The sequence below is a fragment of the Chiloscyllium punctatum genome, chromosome 2, assembly GCF_047496795.1.
Source record: "Chiloscyllium punctatum isolate Juve2018m chromosome 2, sChiPun1.3, whole genome shotgun sequence".
Taxonomy (NCBI): Eukaryota; Metazoa; Chordata; class Chondrichthyes; order Orectolobiformes; family Hemiscylliidae; genus Chiloscyllium; species Chiloscyllium punctatum.
The window spans coordinates 139,817,533-139,840,133 of NC_092740.1; the positions used below are offsets into that span (position 1 = coordinate 139,817,533).

The 22,601-nt window shown below is 44.0% G+C and overlaps 1 protein-coding gene across 2 annotated transcripts in view; it reads right to left on the reverse strand.

Annotated features, from left to right (window-relative positions):
* The window catches only part of LOC140490813 (signal-transducing adaptor protein 1-like), a 56,778-nt gene that overhangs the window by 4,460 nt on the left and 29,717 nt on the right, over nt 1–22,601 (reverse strand). The window contains exons 7-12 of one of the 2 annotated variants that reach the window (XM_072589142.1): nt 20,172–20,217; nt 13,837–13,939; nt 7,477–7,635; nt 6,715–6,774; nt 5,934–5,966; nt 5,775–5,834 (exon numbers count right to left, since the gene is read on the reverse strand). In XM_072589142.1, the coding sequence (XP_072445243.1) occupies nt 5,775–5,834; nt 5,934–5,966; nt 6,715–6,774; nt 7,477–7,635; nt 13,837–13,939; nt 20,172–20,217 (461 nt within the window). Of the gene's footprint in view, nt 1–5,774; nt 5,835–5,933; nt 5,967–6,714; nt 6,775–7,476; nt 7,636–13,836; nt 13,940–20,171; nt 20,242–22,601 lie in introns of both variants that reach the window. The other variant, XM_072589141.1, reaches the window with a different exon arrangement.

A 22,601-nucleotide genomic window follows, 5' to 3' on the forward strand; every position in this document is an offset into this window, starting at 1 on the left:
GAGGGATTTGACTGAGACAAGGTGGGGGGAGGGGAAATGAGGAAACTGGAGAAATCTGAGTTCATCCCTTGTGGTTGGAGGGTTCCTAGGCGGAAGATGAGGCGTTCTTCCTCCAACCGTCGTGTTGCTATGGTCTGGCGATGGAGGAGTCCAAGGACCTGCATGTCCTTGGTGGAGTGGGAGGGGGAGTTGAAGTATTGAGCCACGGGTGGTTGGGTTGGTTGGTCCGGGTGTCCCAGAGGTGTTCTCTGAAACGTTCCGCAAGTAGGCGGCCTGTTTCCCCAATATAGAGGAGGCCACATTGGGTGCAGCGGATGCAATAAATGGTGTGTGGGGAGGTGCAGGTGATTTTGTGACGGATATGGAAGTATCCCTTGGGGCCTTGGAGGGAAGTAAGGGGGGAGGTGTGGGCGCAAGTTTTGCATTTCTTGTGGTTGCAGGGGAAGGTGCCGGGAGTGGAGGTTGGGTTGGTGGGGGGTGTGGACCTGACGAGGAAGTCACGGAGGGAGTGGTCTTTTCTGAACGCTGATAGGGGAGGGGAGGGAAATATATCCCTGGTGGTGGGGTCCGTTTGGAGGTGGCGGAAATGACGGCGGATGATACGCTGTATATGGAGGTTGGTGGGGTGGAGGGTGAGGACCAGTGGGGTTCTGTCCTGGTGGCGGTTGGAGGGGCGGGGCTCAAGGGCAGATGAGCGGGAAGTGGAGGAGATGCGGTGGAGGGCATCTTCGATCACGTCTGGGGGGAAATTGCGGTCTTTGAAGAAGGAGGCCATCTGGGTTGTATGGTATTGGAACTGGTCCTCTTGGGAGCAGATGCAGTGGAGACAAAGGAATTGGGAATATGGGATGGCATTTTTACAGGGGGCAGGGTGGGAGGAGCTGTAGGTTATGTAGCTGTGGGAGTCGGTCGGTTTATAGTAAATGTCCGTGTTGATTCGGTCACCCGAGATAGAAATGGAAAGGTCTAGGAAGGGGAGGGAGGAGTCTGAGATGGTCCAGGTGAATTTGAGGTCGGGGTGGAAGGTGTTGGTAAAGTGGATGAACTGTTCAACCTCCTCGTGGGAGCACGAGGCAGCGCCGATACAGTCATCGATGTAGTGGAGGAAAAGGTGCGGGGTGGTGCCAGTGTAGCTGCGGAAGATGGACTGTTCCACATATCCTACGAAGAGGCAGGCATAGCTGGGGCCCAAGCGGGTGCCCATGGCTACTCCTTTGGTTTGGAGGAAGTGGGAGGATTGGAAAGAGAAGTTGTTCAGGGTGAGGACCAGTTCAGTCAGTCGAAGGAGGGTGTCAGTGGAAGGGTACTGGTTGGTTCGGCGGGAAAGGAAGAAACGGAGAGCTTTGAGGCCTTCGTGATGGGGGATGGTGGTGTATAGGGACTGGATGTCCATGGTGAAGATAAGGCGTTGGGGACCGGGGAAGCGAAAATCATGGAGGAGGTGGAGGGCGTGTGGTGTCCCGAACGTAGGTGGGGAGTTCTTGGACTAAGGGGGACAGGACCGTGTCGAGGTATGCCGAGATGAGTTCGGTGGGGCAGGAGCAGGCTGAGACAATGGGTCGGCTGGGGCAGTCAGGTTTGTGGATTTTGGGCAAGAGGTAGAAACGGGCGGTGCGGAGTTGTGGGACTATGAGGTTGGAGGTGGTCGATGGGAGATCCCCTGAGGTGATGAGGTTCTGGATGGTCTGGGAGATGGTGGTTTGGTGGTGGGAGGTGGGGTCATGGTCAAGGGGGCAGTAGGAGGCGGTGTCCGCGAGCTGGCGTTTAGCCTCAGCACTATAAAGATCTGTGTGCCAAACTACCACCGCACGCCTCCCTTGTCTGCCGGTTTGATAGTGAGGTTGGGGTTGGAACGGAGGGAGTGGAGGGCTGCACATTCCGAGGGTGAGAGGTTGGAGTGGGTGAGAGGGGTGGAGAAGTTAAGGCAGTTAATGTCGCGGTGGCAGTTGGCTATGAAGAGATTGAGGGTGGGTAAGAGGCCAGCACGGGATGTCCAGGTGAATGGGGTGTGTTGGAGGCGGGAGAAGGGGTCATCAGAGGGTGGGCGAGAGTCCTGGTTGAAGAAGTAGGCGCGGAGGCGAAGGCGGCAGAAGAATTGTTCGATGTCTCGCCGCGTATTGAACTCGTTCATCCGGGAGCATAGGGGAATGAAGGTGAGGCCTCTGCTGAGGACTGATCTTTTATCCTTAGAGAGGGGTAGTTCTGGAGGAATGGTGAAAACACAGCAGGGCTGGGAGCTAGGACCTGGGACCTGGTGTGGGGCTGGAGCTGGGAGTGGGGGCGGGGACGGAGATCGGCGTGGGGGCGGAGTTGGGCGTGGTGACAAAGATCGATGTGGGGACGGAGTTAGGCGTGGTGACGGAGATCGGCGTGGGGGCGGAGACGCATGCGGCGTGGTGGTCGTGCAGTTTAGTGATGTCACTGGGGGCGGAAGTGGCTGCGGTGATGACAGAAACGGTGTTATTCCTGATAGCCGCGGAGGCCGCGAATCTGTCGGCGATGGTCTTCCTGGCGATCATGGAGGCGGTTGTCTGGGCGGCGATCACGGAGTCTACGAGGTCATTGGGGGCGGAAGTATCAGATTAGTCAGGGTCTGGTTAAATGGTGCGGCAGGTTCAAAAGCTGAATGGCCTATTTCTGCTCCTACATCCTATGGTCCTGTGTCCTTACATTTATTGTAAATAACTCAAATTTATTGTAAGTAATTAAAAAAACACAACACACAGCAATTCCTTGGGAACTCTGACCTTATATATGTTGTTCTCTCATTACCCTCTGGTTGGAAACATTCATCAACTCCCCTCTTAGCCTTTCACTTTGTGTCTTAAATCTATGTCCTCTAGTTATTGACCCATCTACTAATGGAAGTAGTACATTCCTATTCATCTAATCCATACACCTCAACTTATACATCTCTATCAGGTACTTCACTGCTCCAAGAAAAATGCCCACAACCTATCCAATCTTGCCTCATATATCAGACCCTCCAGCCAAGACAGCATCCTGGAAAATCTCTTCTGTATCCTCTCTCAGGCAATTACATTATTACTTAATGTAGTGACAAGAACTGCATGAGTATTCTAGTTGTGGCCAAACCAGTATTTTATACAATTCCAATAAACTCGTTGCTCTTGTATTCTATGCCTCAGTTAATATAGGTAAGTATCCTATATGTCTTCTTAACTACCTTATCTATTTGCCCTGCTACCTTAAAGTTCCTCTGAGCTTTAGTACTTTTTAGGGTCCTATCATTCATAGTGTAATCACTTTACTTGTTAGCTATCCCAAAGTCCATTCCAGGTTGAATTCTATTTGTCACTGCTCCGCCTACTTGACCAGTGCATTGATTGAGGCGGCACGGTGGCTCAGTGGTTAGCACTGCTACCTCACAGCGCCAGGGACCTGGGTTTGATTCCAGCCTCAGGCGACTGTCTGTGTGGAGTTTGTACGTTCTCCCCGTGTGAGTGTGGGTTTCCTCCCACAATCCAAAGATGTACAGGTCAGGTGAATTGGCTGTAGTAAATTGTCCATAGTGTTAGGTGCATTAGTCAGGGATACGTGTGGGGAATGGGTTGCTTTTCAGAGGGTCGGTGTGAACTTGTTGGGCCAAAGGGCCTGTTTCCATACTGTAAGGAATCTAATCATATCCTCCTGCAGTTTACAGCTATCCCCCTCACCATTTACCACCCCCCACAATTTTTATATCATTATTGCTTATTTCTACTTCTAACCATATATCTTCATTACATGATTCTTCTAAGATAATGTCCCCACTCTCTAACATAATGGATTCCTTGATCAATATTGCAATCTTGGGTGCAAACCTCCCACAATGTATTTGTCTTGGTCATAGCTGTGACACCATACTCCGACATGCCTATGTATGTCCTCAGCTCATCTTGTTCCGCACACTCCTTGAATTAAAATATGTTCCATTTAGTCTTGCTAAACACATTTCTATTTCATTTAGCTTATGTTTTCTCTGCTTTCTAGACTTAGCCTTAACTCCAGCTGTGCCCTCTGAACTACTTATCAGGATCTTCTACCCCTGCAAATTTCATTTAAGATCTGCCTGAACAGCGTGAGCAAACCTCACAGAGAAGGTTGGTCCCATTCCTCTTTAGATGTAACTCACTGAACTTGTACAGTCCCCACCTCCACCAGAAACACTCCCAATACCTCAGAAATCTGAAGCCCTCCTTCCCACACCTACTCTTCTAGCCATGCACTCATCTGCTCTTTCCTTCTTTTCCTATGCTCACTACTGTATGGCACTAGGATTAATGCAGAGATTACTTCTGAAGTCCTGCTTTTCGGTTTTCTATGGAACTCCCTAAAGTCTGTTGGGGAACCTCCTTTTTCTTTTTTCCTGTGGCATGAGTTCCAGTATGGACCATGGTCTCTAGCTGTTGACTCTCTCCCTTCAGAATGCCCTGCAGCCATTCCATGACATCATGAACCTGGTACTTGGGAGACAACCTACCAACTTTAAGTCATGACTACAGCCAGAAAAGCACCCACCTACTCCCCTTGCTCATAAACCCTACCAGTACTGCCCCTCCTCACTTCTTCCTGAACTATGGACCACCCAATGTGGCATTGCTCTGGCTGGCCTCCACAGAGGAATAGACACTCTCACCTTTTCCCAAGGCTGAAAAATAGTTTACAAGCAAGATGCGCTCCTCACTACCCACTTTGTTCCTGTCTTCTGTCTGGCCATCATCAATTCCTTCTTTGCCTACACTCCCTTAAGCTGCGAGTGACCATGTCCTGACACACACTATCCACAAATCTCTCAATCTCCTGAACACATGAGGGGCATGGATAGGGTAAATAGACAAGGTCTTTGCCCTGCAGTAGGGGAGTCCAGAACTAAAGGGCATAGGTTTAAGGTGAGAGGGGAAAGATTTAAAAGGGACCCAAGGGGCAGCTTTTTCACACAGAGGACGGTGTGTGTATGGAGTGAGCTGCCAGAGGAAGTGGTGGAGGCTGGTACAATTATAATATTTAAAAGATATCTGGATGGGTATACGAATAGGAAGGTTTTAGAGGGATAAGGGCCAAGTGCTGGCAAATGGGACTAGGTTAATTCAGGATATCTGTTCAGCATGGCTGACTTGGACCAAAGGGTCTGTTTCCATGTTGTACAGCTCTATGACTTTATGTCCTCCAGCTGCTACTCAAGCTCCAACACCCAGAGCTCAAGTTGCTCCAGCCAGAGCCATCTCCTACTCACATGATCATCTAAACCACCAGCTGGGTCTACAATTTCCCATAATGTGTAAATACAGGCATAATCTGTCCAGACATACCTTACTAAATAGAATATGGACTATTGCTTTTATTTCATCTTTACATTTATAGAAGTATAGACTAGAAAATCTTATTCTTGTTTATGTCAGACAGTAACCAGATGCCCTTAACTATATCAAGCAAAGAAATTTAAGTTTCAAGTTCTAAACTTGTAAACAGTGTATCCAATCTCTCTATACGTTATAAAGAGTTGTCTTAATCCTTTCTTGTGGCAGAGTATTTTATGCTGTGCCATTCACTTGAGCAAAGTAGGTATTTTCCAACCTTCCTCCTTAGTCTCCTGAAGACAATTGTAAATTGACAATCTCTCATCATGGACAAAGGGAAACCATTTTTCCTGATTCATCCAATTAAAAATAAACGTCTATTAGCCTCCCGTGCCTCAGGCATTGGACAAATTATAACAAATAAAGCAATTTCTAAACAACACGAGGAAACAAAATAAAAAATGGCAAGAATACCTGCAGCAAAGAGCCGAGATGATCTTGGTTTTGGAGGAGGACGGGTTGGAGGCCTATCATCTGCATTAAAGCAAAAGACAAATTCCATTCACTTTTCAATCTGCATGTGTAAATCACACAAACGTTGCAATTAAATTCAGGGACAGTTCCTCCACTTACCTGCTATGATCACCTGGTTCATTTTTAGAAGAACTGAAACAGATAAAGAAATGTCTATTGTGATCCTGTTATCAGCCATGCAATGAGCTCTAAGTGTCACTATCACATAATGCACTGAGCAAGTAAACTTGCACATTGGTCACTTCAAAATATTTGGCACAATTAATATGTCAGCTTTTGGGTAGAATTGGATCATCTGGACAGATAGCCAAATATCACAGTAAAAGATGCCAACTTTTAGAGTGCAGCGATGGGTTTGATTAGGACAGCAAGTTTCATTATGACTTACTATTCTCTAAAACCTGAGTGTTAACTCATATTCTCACTCACTAAACACCATGGTGATCTGTGCTCAACTAAGGCAGCCTCATATTTCCATGTCAGTTGCCATTAGGATAACATTGTTGATCCTCAAAATTGTTTCTGTCCCTTCTTTGAAAAGGTTACATTGTCAGCTTAGTACATGAGCAAAGGATCCTCAAACCGCAGACCCCATAAGGTGTTATGTTTGTGAACAAAGAGATTTTGTTTCAATTGTAAAAACACTCACTAAATGCAGAAAAAACTGGACAACATTTAATACCTCAGATATGGAAGCATGTGAGGCTGTAAGCAATAACTCACAGAGTTAGCAGGAGTTATTTTTGTAATTAAAGCAGTAAAGAATTAAAGAATTAAATTTGATACAATGCTAATGTTGAAACATTGTGAATAAAACTTCACACAAAGAGTAAACTGTAATTCCAAAGAAAACAAAGATAGAACATGATATAGTTCCTACATTCATCATTCATGTAACTTGGCTCAGGTTCCATGTTCACTGGACTTCTGCTGCTCACTTCTGCAAAAGTAAAACTGATGTTATCAAATACTTTACATGGTAAGATGGCAGCCTTGGTCTGTGACAAATATTTTTCTTAACTCAAACTGCCTTAGACCTGCATTCAATGTGTGAGACAGATGAAACAGAAACACTGGTTTCTCTGCAAGACATAATATCCACCAAAACTGCAAATTTTAATTGATTCAAGCTCTCCTTTGAGTTCCATCCATCAGCCTCAACCTCCACAATACTCCACACCCCTTTCCCTACCAGCAAGGGAATGTCAGATACAAATTCAGCACCACTTTTTCCGTTTGGTTGAAAATAAACAAATTCAGTGAAGACTAGAAATCGGACCTTGGACTTCATTTGTTTTTATGTTGAATGTGCTTTCTACTGGACTACCCCAAATCTGGATGTTGTTAAGATCATTGGATTTTGGACTGTCAGTAATGTGTTGTAGTTGTTTTTCAATTAGTGTTATGGATGTTTTATTTTGAGAACACAAAATGTGATAAGGCCAGTTAGTCAAACCAATCTTGTTCAGCTGCAATTCATACATGATGTATCTTTGTTCCAAAAGACTTAAAGTGCTTAATTTTGCCTCTCCAGATTCTATAACTATCCCTGTAATCCTCAATTTATTTCATAATTAACGAACTATTTGTTAAAGTAGTTAACTGAAGTGACATTGACAAATCAAAAAAATATGAAACACACCTTGTTTTAAAGGCAGCTTTTGTGGAGATTTGGTTGGAAATTTCGTTATTCCTGGGATGCCTGGATGTTCAGGTGGTAGGACTGGGGAATGTTGAATTGGGACTACTCTTGATACAGGCAACATCTTGTTTGCCTTTTCATTTGGACTTTTAGACACCTCTGAAATAAGGACAAAAGCAAAATAACTGAGGTCACATGTTTGAAATAACTGAATATAACATTGTTTCTGCAGAAACCATAGCAATGGGTAGGAGTGAGTATTGAGATTATTTTAGACTTTGGTTTAAATTTGGCCTGTAAGGTGTGAAAATAAGAATGATGAACACTCTGATCTGTTGTACATGATTATTAAGCATTTTAAAGGTTACTGAATATTGATATCTGCAAAAACAACTGAGACTTTTGATTGCAGTGTAGCAGAGCAAAATAACATTGGAGAGCAGTAGAGACTATTGAAAACAGACCAGCAGATTTATGCAATGGGAGAGACTTAGCAGCAGCAGAAGATATAGAGTACTGTTCTGCTATCTGCCTCTCGTAAGTTAGAAATAAACATACTTTAAATTCAAAATGCTTGATGATCTTCAAGTATATATTTTCTGTTGTCCATGTGGTGGATGAATGCATTTTTACTCAGCACTTGATTGCAGTGTAGCAGTGAAATGTATATATTTTCAAAACAATGGATTCCTATTTGTTTACAAGTAATAGAACAATTCACGATCTCTCTCTCGTAATAAAATATACCTTCGTGCCAAAGTAACTATTCCAATCACCAAGTGTTTCTTTTCTAATTAATGATAAATTTCTTTAAATAAACTGAACACTTAATTTAACTCTTCTGAAGGTAAGCTAATTGTCAATGGTTCTCAATAATTCTTCAAAAGTCTCTGTTACGTTACAGGTTGGTAAGCTGTAATGTCATCAGTTATATTCCTTTTTGTATAGAGAAGTTCATTAATTTGTTCAGCTTATGATTTAGTGTGTGATTGAGTGGCTTTCTATATCTTAAAAACTGTTTTCTCCAAGATGTCAAATATTGTGTTCTATTTGGCCCATTCTGGAAACTAAATCTTCCTGGCAATACTATTTCTGAGGTCGTGTCTTTCTAATATGGTTATTTATTTCCCTTGTTTTAAAGACAAATAATTTTGAAGTATAACACAGATGCTGTTGTGTAGGATTGTGCACCTTGAGTTCAAAATGGAGGACTCCAACCAAAGCTCCCTCTAAGCTGTGCAGCTGCTTGTGCACTATATCTCTGATGTTCCATGTATTGTGATCAGATTTGGTATGACAATCACGACATTGACTTCTGATTCCAGAAGTCTCTGCAATGCTCGAGACTTGGAGGTCTGCACAGCCAGTAAGAAAATTAGAGGAATGCTGACTCCAATCTTCTGCGAATAAAATGGAGGGTTCCAACCTTTTCATAAAATTGCAGTTTTTTTTACAATTAAGAAGACTTCACCCTGTCCAAATGAAGATCATGACTCAGTGTCATTCACCTGCCTTCTCACCATAACTCTGTCTATTGTTTCTACTTAAATAATCATCTAATGCCCTTTTATATTTTTCAACTGAACCTGTGAATCTAAGAAAATTCCAGACAGTTGATTCTAGGCTACAACTATTCACTGTGTGATAAAGTTTTTTTTCCCTATTTGTGTTAAGTTGTTTCACAAATTACTTTAAACCTTTGCCCTCTTGTTCTCAATCCAAAACAGCAAGAATAGTTTCTCCCTATCTGCTCTAACCAGACCACTCATGACTTTGATAAATTTCAACAAATCTCCCTCAGCTATCTCTTCACCAAGGAAGACATTACCAACTTCTACAATCTAGTTTCATAAATGAAGTTTCACATTCCTGGTGATATTCTGATAAACACTTCCAATGTGTTCACATCCTTCCTGAAATGTGGCACCTAGAACTGTGTACATTACACCAGGTGAGGTATGAAAACTGCTGCATTACCCAGTTCAGCATAATCTCCTTACTCATGTATTCCATCCCGTATGAATAAGGTCTAAGACACTGCATGATCTTTTAACTGCCCTGGTATCTTGCACATCTTTCTGAGGCATTTTATACTATCTTATACTGTTTCTCTAAGTTCATCAAAATAAATTACTGCATAGCTCTCCACACTGAACTTGATTTTGCAATCTATCTGCCCAATTCACCAACTTTTCCTTTCAAATTATAAGACCAAATGAATTAGGAGCAAAATTAGGCCATATTGCCTCTCAATACTGCTCCACCATTTGATCATGGCTGATATGTTTCTCAACTTCATTCCTTTGTTTTCCACCTGCAAAGGTCTGGCAGATGGAATACAATGTTAGTAAATGTGAAGTCATACATTTTGGCAGCAGTAACAGCAAAATAGGTATCACTTGAATGGTAAAGAGTTGCAGCATGCTGCTATGCAGAGGGACATAGGTGTCCTTGTGCATGAATCGGAGAAGGTTGGTCTGCAGGTACAAGTAATTAGGAAGGCAAATGGGATTTTGTCCTTCATTGCTAAAGGGGTTGAGTTTAAAAGCAGAGAGGTAAAGTTACAGCTTTACAAAGTGCTGGTGAGGCCACACCTGGAGTACTATGTGTAGTTTTGGTCTCCTTACTTAAGAAAGGATGTAAAAGGCACTGGAGGGGATGCAGAGGAAGTTCACCAGGTTGATTCTGGAGTTGAGGGGGTTGGTTTATGAGGAGAGACTATGTTCATTGGAATTCAGAAGAATTCAATAGAAACATACAAAATTATGAAGGGAATTGATAAAATAGAAATAGAGAGGATGTTTCCACTGGTAGGTGAGACTAGGACAAGAGGGTATGGCCTCAAGATTAGAAGGAGCAGGTTTAGAAGTGAACTCAGAAGGAACTTCTTCACCCAGAGGGTTGCTAATCTATGGAATTTCTTGCCCAGGGGAGTAGTTAACGCTATTTCAGTAATCGCTTTTACAGCTAAGGTCGATACTTTTTTGAAAAATTAAGGAATTAAGGGATATGGTGAAAACATGGGTAAGTGGAGCTGAGTCCACGAAAAGATTAGCCATGATCATATTGAGTGCCAGAGCAGGCACGAAGGGCCAGACAGCCTACTCCTGCTCCTAGTTCTTATGTTCTTGTGTTCTCCCTGTAATCCTTGATCCTCTTACTGATCAAGAACATATCTCTATCTTAAATACACTCAAAGACTTGGCCTCTATAACCCTTGGCAGCAATGAGCTCCATAGATTCGTCACTCCCTGGCTGATAAAATTCATCTTCATCTCAGTTCTAAAGTGTTGTCTCTTCACTCTGAAGCTGTGCCCTCAAGTTCCTAATCTCTCCTATGAGTGGAAACATCTCCATATCCACTCTATCAAGGCATCTCAGTACTTTGTAAGTTTCAATCGAATCCTACTGCCAATCCCCACCCCAACCTTCTAAACTCCATCACATACAGACCTATAGTCCTTAAGAGCTCCTCATATGAAAAGCCCTTCAGCTCCAGGATCATTCTTGTAAACGTCCTCTAGACCCCCTCAATGACAGCACATCCTTCCTTAGATACAGGACCCAAAACTGCTCACAACATTCGAAACGTAGTCTGACCAAAATCTTATATAGTCTCAGCAGTATATCTCTGCTCTTGCATTTAGCCTTCTTGAAATTAATACTAACACTGAATTTGCCTTCCTAACTGCCAACTGAACATGTATGTTAACCAAAAAAGAATCCTGGAATATGGACTCTCAAATCCCTTTGAGCTTCAGATTTCTGAAGCCTTTCCTGCTTTAGAAAATAGTCTACTCTTCTTTTCTTCCTACCAAAGTACGTAACCTCACACTTTTCCACACAATATTCCATCTGCCACTTCTTTCTCCATTCTCCTAGCCTGTCCAAGTCCTTCTGCAGTCTCCCTGATTCATTACCACTACCTGTCCCTCCACCCAATTTTGTGTCATTTGCAAACTTAGCTGCACGATCATTAATGTATAAGTGAATCATTGCGTCCCAACACTGACCCCTGCCTAACTCCACCAGTTGGAAAAGTACCATCCCCTCAGTGCACCCTTGGTGCTTTTAGCTGAGTGTCCTGGGAGTTTGAAGCATTTATTTTGAAATGGTTAAGAGTGTTTAAAGCATGTCAGTTACCCGAATTCTCCAGCTAGGAATAATGGAATCGGACTCTGGTTCTACTTTGTTGGATTTCAGAACTGGGGCATGGTTAAGATGGCCAGGGCCATTTGTACTGTGCCACTAGAGGTGAAATTCTACATTGTCCTCCTTATAGTTCAGAATGCTTCATGCTTTAAATTATCTGCAAACTTTGAAATCGTCCTCTATACTCCAAGGTCTACATCATTGATAGATAATTAGGAAATGCAAGAGTCTCAATTTCGACCCCTCGGGAACTCCAGTACAAATGCTTCTTTGGCAAAGACAGGTGAATTAATAATTTAATAACACCTCTTGCTTCCATATACAAATTCCTTTTTCAGTGCCTAATTGGCTCTGCACATCCTTTTGCAACCCAGGGAGTTCTGAAATTTATTTGACCAACCACTCCCCTTTGAGGGAATATACCTTTATTATTTAGCCCAATGTTTAGCTAAAGTCTGACCTGCCAACCGTTGGCTCCAGTCTATTCAGCTCAGCTCCCTTTTGTCAGATCTACCCCAATTAATTACTCTTCTGGATTGTTCATTGTTCTTTCCCACCATCATCCTAAACTTTATGATATAATGATCGCTGATGCTTAAATAATCCCCATTGACACCTGATCTATATGGCCCACATCTTTCACAAGAATCAGGTCCAACAAGTGTATCTTTTCTCATTGGATACATTCAGCTGTAGAAAATTCTCCCTAACACAATCTAGGAAAGTTGGTTCCTCGAAACACTACCACCATCCAGCTCACATTTGGATAATTAAGGTCTTTAATTATAACTATCCTCTGATGTTCTCACCCTGTTAATTTCCTCACAAATGTGTTTATTTTTTGTGTTCTCCCCATGAGTTTCCGGCCCAAATTGGCTCTAATCAAACTGATTCTGTTCTTGAAATGATTGTGACATCCTCTTTTCCCAGCTCTGTAATGCTCTCCTTACTCTTATGCTATTTACTATAAAATGGAAATTAGAGAGTAGAAAGTAGACTTAGTCAACCTTATTCATGTATTAGTTCTTTCTTCTGTGCCTATAAATTGGATGTTTATGGGTAAGAGTAATGACCAATTCCTATAAAATCATAAGGCTATCTTTGAAGTAAAAGAAAGTAAAACCTGCTTCCTCCTCTCGTGTAAACCGCTCAACTCACTAAATTCCCAATACTCCATTCAAGCCACACTTGGCAATAAGACATTGCCTGTTTCGGTTTCTAAAATGCCATTTCATCACTTTAATTCTGACTTTTCCATGTCTCCAGGGCTCTACCTGGTTTTAACTTGGTTTCGTAGCGCTTGATTTTCATGACTGTAACTGGGCCTCATGGTGTCCTCTTCCTCTGGTGGTGATGCTTGATATGAACTGTAAGTACTTCTCCACTTTTTGTTTTGCAATCTTGTAAATCTGCATGGTTCTGTTAAAGATTATCCTCACTCACCAGGAATTCTAACTTGTCTGGCAGAGCCTCTTATGTCCATTCACTCAGCTGGTGAACCCCAAAGTGGGACAGCTCTTAAAGGTCACTGCCAGGAGTCTGTAACTGCCTGGAATGACTAAATCTGCAGCTAGATAGACCTCTCCCATCTTAATGGAATCTGCACCACCCACCACTACGTTGTGTAAGCAATCCATACTGCTGCCCATCAAGTTGTATGAGCTCTCTGTACTATTACTCACGACCACTGTCCACTCTCAGGGTTCTACAGAGCTGGTTTGGTTTATAGTGGAGTAGAGGAAAACCACTGGTAGTCTAATGAGAAGAAGCCCTTGGTGTAATTTGTTGCAAGTAACTCATATGTAGTTACTATCTTGCCTTACTCCTTCAGGAACCTAAGGTGTTCTCCTTTAAGCTCAATATCATAGTCGACATTCCCTCCAAGTTCTCTGGCCCTTGCAGGGATCTCCAAGGTCCATGTGCTACAGCAACTACAGGAATCGAGACACAATGTGTTGGCATGCACAGCCTCACAGCTTAGGGGGAATGTTGAATAGTGGTGCTTCAGGTACTGCTCTGCATAAATTCTTTCAGGTCCTTACATAACAGTTCAGAGGTCATGAAACATGTTATGTAAGTGCAAGTTCTTTTAGTTTACTTTTCTTTAAACATGCCCCATGCCTTATTTAAATTAGGATGTCTTTACTGAGACTAAATGAGAGTTTGCAGATACACAGGTTGATATACAATGTGAATGGATAAACATACCAATTTTGTCAGCATACACCTCAGAGTCTATATACGGTTTCAAAACCCCATTGGTCTCTTTTATAAAATGATCAATAACTTCCTGAAGGCTCCTACATGTGACCTATGGAACAGGGGAGAAAACAAACAGCTGTTTATTAAGTCAAGAAAATCTCCCTCAGTTTAACCTTCCACCTAAGATTTATAGGCTTTTGAAGCTCAACTAGTGATGCCATATGTTCTTTCCTCATAAGAGGACCTTGTACTATGAAACTTCACCTTCAACTGGTTATTCTAGATGAAATAAAGATTTAAATAATGATACTGTATAAACAGGCTAAAGCTAATTTATTTTACAGAATAAATAATAAGTTTAGAACAGAGCAGGAAACTTGGTTTAACTGACTATAGCTGAAGCACAGACATCGTACACCAAAAGAATGGCAACATATTGCTAATTCTGACTTTGCAGTTGGAGTACAAGTTCAGACATCCAGCTTGACTGACAGATACTGTTCTGGATTAGTGGTGCTGGAAGAGCACAGCAGTTCAGGCAGCATCCAAGGAGCAGTAAAATCAACGTTTCGGGCAAAAGCCCTTCATCAGGAATAAAGGCAGAGAGCCTGAAGCATGGAGAGATAAGCTAGAGGAGGGTGGGGGTGGGGAGAAAGTAGCATAGAGTACAATGGGTGAGTGGGGGAGGGGATGAAGGTGATAGGTCAGGGAGGAGGGTGGAGTGGATAGGTGGAAAAGAAGATAGGCAAGTAGGACAAGTCCGGACAAATTATGGGGATAGTTACTGAGCTGGAAGTTTAGAACTAGGGTGAGGTGGGGGAAGCGGAAATGAGGAAACTGTTGGAGTCCACATTGATGCCCTGGGGTTGAAGTGTTCCGAGGCGGAAGATGAGGCGTTCTTCCTCCAGGCGTCTGGTGGTGAGGGAGCAGCGGTGAAGGAGGCCCAGGACCTCCAAGTCCTCGGCAGAGTGGGAGAGGGAGTTGAAATGTTGGGCCACGGGGTGGTGTGGTTGATTGGTGCGGGTGTCCCGGAGATATTCCCTAAAGCGCTCTGCTAGGAGGCGTCCAGTCTCCCCAATGTAGAGGAGACCGCATCGGGAGCAACGGATACAATAAATGATATTAGTGGATGTGCAGGTAAAACTTTGATGGATGTGGAAGGCTCCTTTAGGGCCTTGGATAGAGGTGAGGGAGGAGGTGTGGGCACAGGTTTTACAAGGCGCAGGGGAAGGTACCAGGATGGGAGGGTAGGTTGTGGGGGGGGGGAGCGTGGACCTGACCAGGTAGTCACGGAGGGAACAGTCTTTGCAGAAGACGGAAAGGGGTGGGGAGGGAAATATATCCCTGGTGGTGGGGTCTTTTTGGAGATGGCGGAAATGTCAGTGGATGATTTGGTTTATGCGAAGGTTGGTAGGGTGGAAGGTGAGCACCAGGGGCGTTCTGTCCTTGTTACGGTTGGAGGGGTGGGGTCTGAGGGTGGAGGTGCGGGATGTGGTCGAGATGCATTGGAGGGCTGCGCACACCTCCTCCCTCATCTCTATCCAAGGCCCTAAAGGAGCCTTCCACATCCATCAAAGTTTTACCTGCACATTAACCAATATCATTTATTGTATCCGTTGCTCCAGATGCAGTCTCCTCTACATTGGGGAGACTGGACGCCTCCAAGCAGAGCGCTTTAGGGAACATCTTCGGGACACCCGCACCAATCAACCACACCGCCCTGTGGCCCAACGTTTCAACTCTCCCTCCCACTCTGCCAAGGACATGGAGGTCCTGGGCCTCCTTCATCGCCGCTCCCTCACCACCAAATGCCTGGAGGAAGAACGCCTTTTCTTCCGCCTCGGAACACTTCAACCCCAGGGCATCAATGTGGACTTCAACAGTTTCCTCATTTCCCCTTCCCCCACCTCACCCTAGTTCCAAACTTCCAGCTCAGCACTGTCCCCATGACTTGTCCTACCTGCCTATCTTCTTTTCCACCTATCCACTCCACCCTCCTCTCTGACCTATCACCTTCATCCCCTCCCCCACTCACCTATTGTATTCTATGCTACTTTCTCCCCAATGGCCCACACATCCAGGAGTCCATTGAAAAAGATGCATGTAGTTTTTCTATTGTCATCCCCATGTTTGATGAATGAACTCTATGCATCTCCAGTCACTTAGAGTGGGCATCCACAATGATGAAGAACATTGGGCCTATACAAGGACCTGCACAGTCGACGTGAGCAGTAGATGTGATCTATATGGACCTCAGTAAGGCGTTCGACAAGGTTCCCCATGGGAGATTGATTAGCAAGGTTAGATCTCATGGAATACAGGGAGAACTAGTCAGTTGGATACAGAACTGGCTCAAAGATAGAAGACAGAGGGTGGTGGTGGAGGGTTGTTTTTCAGACTGGAGGCCTGTGACCAGTGGAGTGCCACAAGGATCGGTGCTGGGTCCTCTACTTTATGTCATTTACATAAATGATTTGGATGCGAGCATAAGAGGTACAGTTAGTAAGTTTGCAGATGACACCAAAATTGGAGGTGTTGTGGACAGCGAAGAGGGTTACCTCAGATTACAACAGGATCTGGACCATATGGGCCAATGGGCTGAGAAGTGGCAGATGGAGTTTAATTCAGATAAATGCAAGGTGCTGCATTTTGGGAAAGCAAATCTTAGCAGGACTTATACACTTAATGGTAAGGTCCTAGGGATTGTTACTAAACAAAGAGACCTTGGAGTGTAGATTCATAGCTCCTTGAAAGTGGAGTCGCAGAGAGATAGGAGAGTGAAGAAGGCGTTTGGTATGGTTTCCTTTATTGGTCAGAGTATTGAGTACAGGAGTTGGGAGGTCATGTTGCGGCTGTACAGGACATTGGTTAGGCTACTGTTGGAATATTTCATGCAATTCTGGTCTGTTCCTATCGGAAAGATGTTGTGAAACTTGAAAGGGTTCAGAAAAGATTTACAAGAATGTTGCCAGGGTTGGAGGATTTGAGCTACAGGGAGAGGCTGAACAGACTGGGGCTGTTTTCCCTGGAGCGTCAGAGGCTGAGGGATGACCTTATCAAGGTTTACAAAATCATGAGGGGCATGGATAGGATAAATAGACAGTTTTTCCCTGGGGTCAGGGAGTCCAGAACTAGAGGGCATAGGTTTACGGTGAGAGGGGAAAGATATAAAAGAGACCTAAGGGGCAACCTTTTCATGCAGAGGGTAGTGTGTGAATGGAATGAGCTGCTAGAGGATGTGGTGGAGGCTGGTACAATTGCAACATTTAAGAGGCATTTGGATGGATATATGAATAGGAAGGGTTTGGAGGGATATGGGCTGGGTGCTGGCTGCTGGGACGAGATTTGGTTGGGATATCTGGTCAGTGTGGACAGGTTAGACCGAAGGATCTGTTTCCGTGCTGTACATCTCTATGACTCTATGTGTAACCGAGTCCAAGGTTTACCTGGCCATTCCCACGAATATGGGGGAGCTGCTAGCAGCAAGTTTTGTCCTTGTTGGCACTCTGGGCACTGCCCCACTAATGCAGCTATGCCTGAATCCAGTTCTGTGCATCAGACATATCTTCTTGCTCACATCTTCATTTTGGAAACGCCTGGATGACCCTGGTAAAGTTCACCCAGTAACTGGTGGTAACCTTTGCTCGCGACAATCACTCTTACTGCCCATGATAATATGCTGTCCTCTACTGTGATCTAGTCTCCCTGGGTCTAAAGACGTTTCAATTCTGGTTGTGGTGACTCTTTGGTTTCCCTATCACTACCAGGTGTATCAGGTTTGCCAGAACCAGATCTTTCTACATCCAAAGGCTGATATTGTCAGCTGTAATTAGAAGTGTGCCCAGAAAATTTAAAACTATTATGGAGTCTGCCAAGAGGACATGGCTCAATGCATCCACAGTCACAACCTGGCCTCCCAGAAGGTGTTCCAACTTGTAATTATTCACACTTAGTATTACAGCCTATTGCTGAATTCAGCCTGAAGCAATGGTTGGCACTGTCTCGACCTCTTTAAGTTCATCTGGCAGGGATTTGTGGGCCATTATTATGACTGTAAAGGGATTGGTGGAACTTTCGGATTCCAAACATGACTGCCAAACCTTCCTTCTCTAACTGGGCAATTTTACCTTCTGCATTAACCAAAGTCCTGGATGCATATGCTCCTGAGCATTCCTCTGCATTTGGCCGGAGAAAAAGTGAGAACTGCTGATGCTGCAGAGTCAGAGTTGAAAAGTATGGCGCTGGAAAAGCATACCGGTCTGGGAGCAGGAGAGGTGTGTGTGTGTGTCTGTAGGGCTGACAGATAATTAGGTGGGCAGGGGTGGGGCTGCGGGAAGGTGATAGGTGGTTGCAGCTCAGTGTTGATTGTGATAAGTAGGTCGGGAGAGTGGAGTGGATAGTTGGGCAGGAAGATGAATGGGTGGAACAGGGTGGTACCGATTTGGAAGGTTGGATCTGGGATGAGGTGGGGGGAAACCAGTGAAGTCGATGTTGATGCCATGTGGTTGAAAGGACTCAAGGCGGAAGATGAGGCGTTCTTCCTCCAGACGTTGGGTAGATTGGTTTTGGTGGTGGAGAAGGGCCAGGACTAGCACATTCTTGGTGGAATGGGAGGGGGAATTGAAGTGGTTGGCCACAGGGCCCTTGGGACCCTTTAACTACACAGCATCAGTCAACTTCACTAGTTTCCAAAACTCCCCTGGTTCTTAAGTTGTCGAGTACAACCGATGGTGCCTCAGAATTATAGAGTCATAGAGTGATAGAGATGTACAGCATGGAAACAGACCCTTCGGTACAACCCGTCCATGCCGACCAGATATCCCAACCCAATCTAGTCTCACCAGCACCTGGCCCATATCCCTCCAAACCCCTTCTATTCATATCTCCATCCAAATGCCTCTTAAATGTTGCAATTGTACCAGCCTCCACTACTTCATTTGGCAGCTCATTTCATACACATACCACCTCTGCATGAAAAGGTTGCCCCTTTGGTCTCTTTTATATCTTTCCCCTCTCACCCTAAACCTATGCCCTTTAGTTCTGAACTCACCGACCCCAGGGAAAAGACTTTACCTATTTATCCTATCCATGTCCCTCATAATTTTGTAGACCTCTATAAGGTCACCCCTCAGTCTCCAATGCTCCAGGGAAAACAGCCCCAGCCTGTTCAGCCTCTCCCTGTAGCTCAGATCCTCCAACCCTGGCAACATTCTTGTAAATCTTTTCTGAACCCTTTCAAGTTTCACAACATCTTTCCGATAGGAAGGAGACCAGAATTGCATGCAGTATTCCAACAGTGGCCTAACCAATGTCCTGTACAGCCGCAACAAGACCTCCCAACTCCTGTACTCAATACTCTGACCAATAAAGGAAACCATATCAAACGCCTTCTTCACTATCCTATCTGCCTGCGACTCCACTTTCAAGGAGCTATGAACCTGCACTCCAAGGTCTCTTTGTTCAGCAACACTCCCCAGGACCTTACCATTAAGTGTATAAATCCTGCTAAGATTTGCTTTCCCAAAATGCAGCACCTTGCATTTATTAGAGGAGGCTTCAGTTGTAATATTCCTTAACTAAATCCATCAAGTCTTGAAAGGTTTCAGTACTTGGTGCCTGAGGGTAAGCTAGGCTCCTAATAACTGTAAAAGCTCTGGGTACACAAGCTGTCAAGAGAATTACTCAGTGCTTTTCTTCTGCGGCAATGTCATTTGCCTAAAAACACATTCTTTTCACATACTGGGCACAGTCTTGGGTAGCAGGATCAAATGAGTAAAGCTTTCCAAATAATGGCATGATGTCAGAACTGCTTAGCCCAACTCAAAGACGACGGCTACAAGCGAATTCCTTCAGGACCGTGCTTTTCTCTCGTTGCCACTGAAATAAAGCCACAGAAATAACTTGCATCCCCAAGTCACCCTTTATTTACACATGGAGAGCCCTTGATAATGATCCAGCTCCCTCAGAGTCAAGTCTCAGAGTGAACGGAACCTCTGACACTCCTGTTTATCAGCCAGGCAACCTGACTAACAGCTCCAGTCAGGGAACTCATATTCCATGAAGTCTACCTGGCTGACCTCATTACAATCACTACACCATGTTTCCTGTTTTTTCTTTGCAGTTTCACATTCAAAGGTTGCTAAGATTTAACAGTCAACTACAAGACATTCCAATACACTTTAGAGCCAATTAAACCTTTCAGAAGTGTAACCACATATATATTTTTAAAATTTATAGCCATAGTTCACAAGTCACATTGATTTCATGCAAGTTTTATGTACATGATAAAATACAGAGTTCTTAAATTATGAGATTTGGAACAAATTTAGTAAGAAACTTACCGGATTGTCCACCCAAATGATAAACCCGGTCTCTTCACAGGTCACCCTGTAATGTTTTAGGACTCGCTTACTGAAAGGTAAATTTTAAAAAGAATTCTTCACTTCACATTGTGCTGATTAAGAATTGACAAATCAGGATAGTGAGCGACCTGAAGGTGATAAATGCTCTTATCCTTCTAGGTTGTGGAAATGATGGCTGAAATGCATCCTGTACATAGCACCCAGAGTCACAATGAGACAATCATGGTGGAGGAGTACATAGTTAGACAGTGAAAGTCTTTTTCCGAGAATGATGACGTCAGCTTGTACGAGGGGGCATTACTACAAATTGAGGGGTGACAGATTTAAGACAGACACCAGAGGTAGGTTCTTTACACAGAGTGGTAAGGGCGTGGAATGCCCTACCTGCTAATGTAGCCAACTCAGCCACATTAGGGAGATTTAAACAATCCTTGGATAAGCACATAGATGATGTTGGATAGTGTAGGGGAACGAGCTGAGAATAGTTCACAGGTCGGCGCAACATCGAGGGCTGAAGGGCCTGTTCTGCGCTGTATTGTTCTATGTTTTATGTTACTCCTGTGGAGGGAGGACGGATCACCATGATAAAATGAGAGACTGTGGTTTGTTTTTATCATGCATTTTGAGGTGATGTTTACACAGCAAATGGAGTTATATTTAAAAACTATTGGAAACTTTTATAGTAAACATTACTTACTTGATTCACATGACAGTTCTCACAGTGAAAAAAGACTACACAAAGCATTAATTTTGTGCTCTGAGGAAGGGTCACTGGATTTCTCTTCATTGATGTTGCCAGACCTGCTAGCTTTTCCAGTAATTTCTGTTTTGTTTCTGAGTTCCAGCAATTGCAATTATTTCAGTTTTTTATTTTATGCTGACATATTTGGAAAGAGCAGGGAGATTTTAAGATGGGCTCAACTTAACATTCCACTGGCATTAACTGTCTCTTCCCATTTGGCTTTCATTTCCAGACCACAGGCAACACTAAAAGTGTCAGTCAACATTTTCTAACTGTCAACATATTATGTGATAATAAAGGACTAGCATTTAAATAGTGCCCATTATTACCACATAACAATCACAAAATAATTTACAGCCGATTAAGTATTTTTTGAAGTCAGGTCACTTTTGTTTTCTATTGTGGGGCTTCTGTGGGATCAAGTCCCTATGGGTGGCATGGTAGCTCAGTTGTTAGCACTGCTGCCTCACAGTGTCAGGGACCCAGGTTCCATTCCTGCCTCGGGGGACTGCCTGTGTTAGGTTTACATATTCTCCCCATGTCTGTGTGGGTTTTTTCCAGGTACTCCAGTTTCCTCCCACAATCCAAAGATGTGCAGGTAAGGTGAATTAGCCGTGCTAAATTGCCCATAGTGTTAGGTGCATTAGTCAGGAAATAGGTCTGGGTGGGTTATTCCTCAGAGGGTTGGTGTGGACTTGGGCTGAAGGGACTATTTCCAAACTGTAGGGAATCCATTCTAATGTAAACTCTGTAAGAGAGTTAACACTGCATGGGTGGTGCCAGGTTTGCTGGTTGTTTAGCTAAAACAAAATGACTTCTTGTAAATGCTGTTTTAAAATGGCTTTTTGACCATTTGGAAGAAGAATAATATTATGAACCTTCATTACCTAACCATTAAAAGTGAGTTGGATCCCTCCAACTTTAAAGAGCTTTATCAGAAGGTTCCAGGCGCAAGCGAATTGCCCAATGGAATTTTCAATTTCCTGAGTAAGTCCCTTGGAGTCAGCTGCAAGGCCCCAACATGCAACTCCATTCTGCACAGTTCCAATATTGGCCATTGAAATATCTGGATCAAAGCATCTTACAATTCAACCTAAAATTCACCTCATTTCATGTCTCAATTTGGTATTGCCAAAGAAATACCTTGTCCCCATTGTGTTGAGAGGGTTTCATTCCTGAATATTGATAAAGGACACAATTGGAATTTGGTAACAGCATGGATCATGCAGTACTGTGAAAGTGAGTACTACAGATGCTGGAGATCAGAGTTAAGATTAGAGTGGTGCTGGAAGAGCACAGTAGGTCAGGTAGCACCCGAGGAGCAGGAAAGTCCATGTTTTGAGCAAAAGCCCTTCATCAGGAATGGATCATGTAGAGTAGAGCGGAGATATGAACAGAGATTTGGGGCAGCACTGTTGCTCAGTGGTTAGTACTGCTGCCTCATAGTGCCAGGGACCTGGGTTCAAATCCATCCTTGGCCAGCTGTCTGTGCAGAGTTTGCACATTCTCCCCATGTCTGTGTGGGTTTCCTCTGGGTGCTCTGGTTTTCTCCCACTGTCCAAATTTGTGCAAGTCAGGTGTTAAATTTTCCATAGTGTCCAGAAAGGTGGATTAGCCATGGGAAATGCAGGTTACAGGGAGAGGTTAGGCTGGAGGGTGAGGAAGTG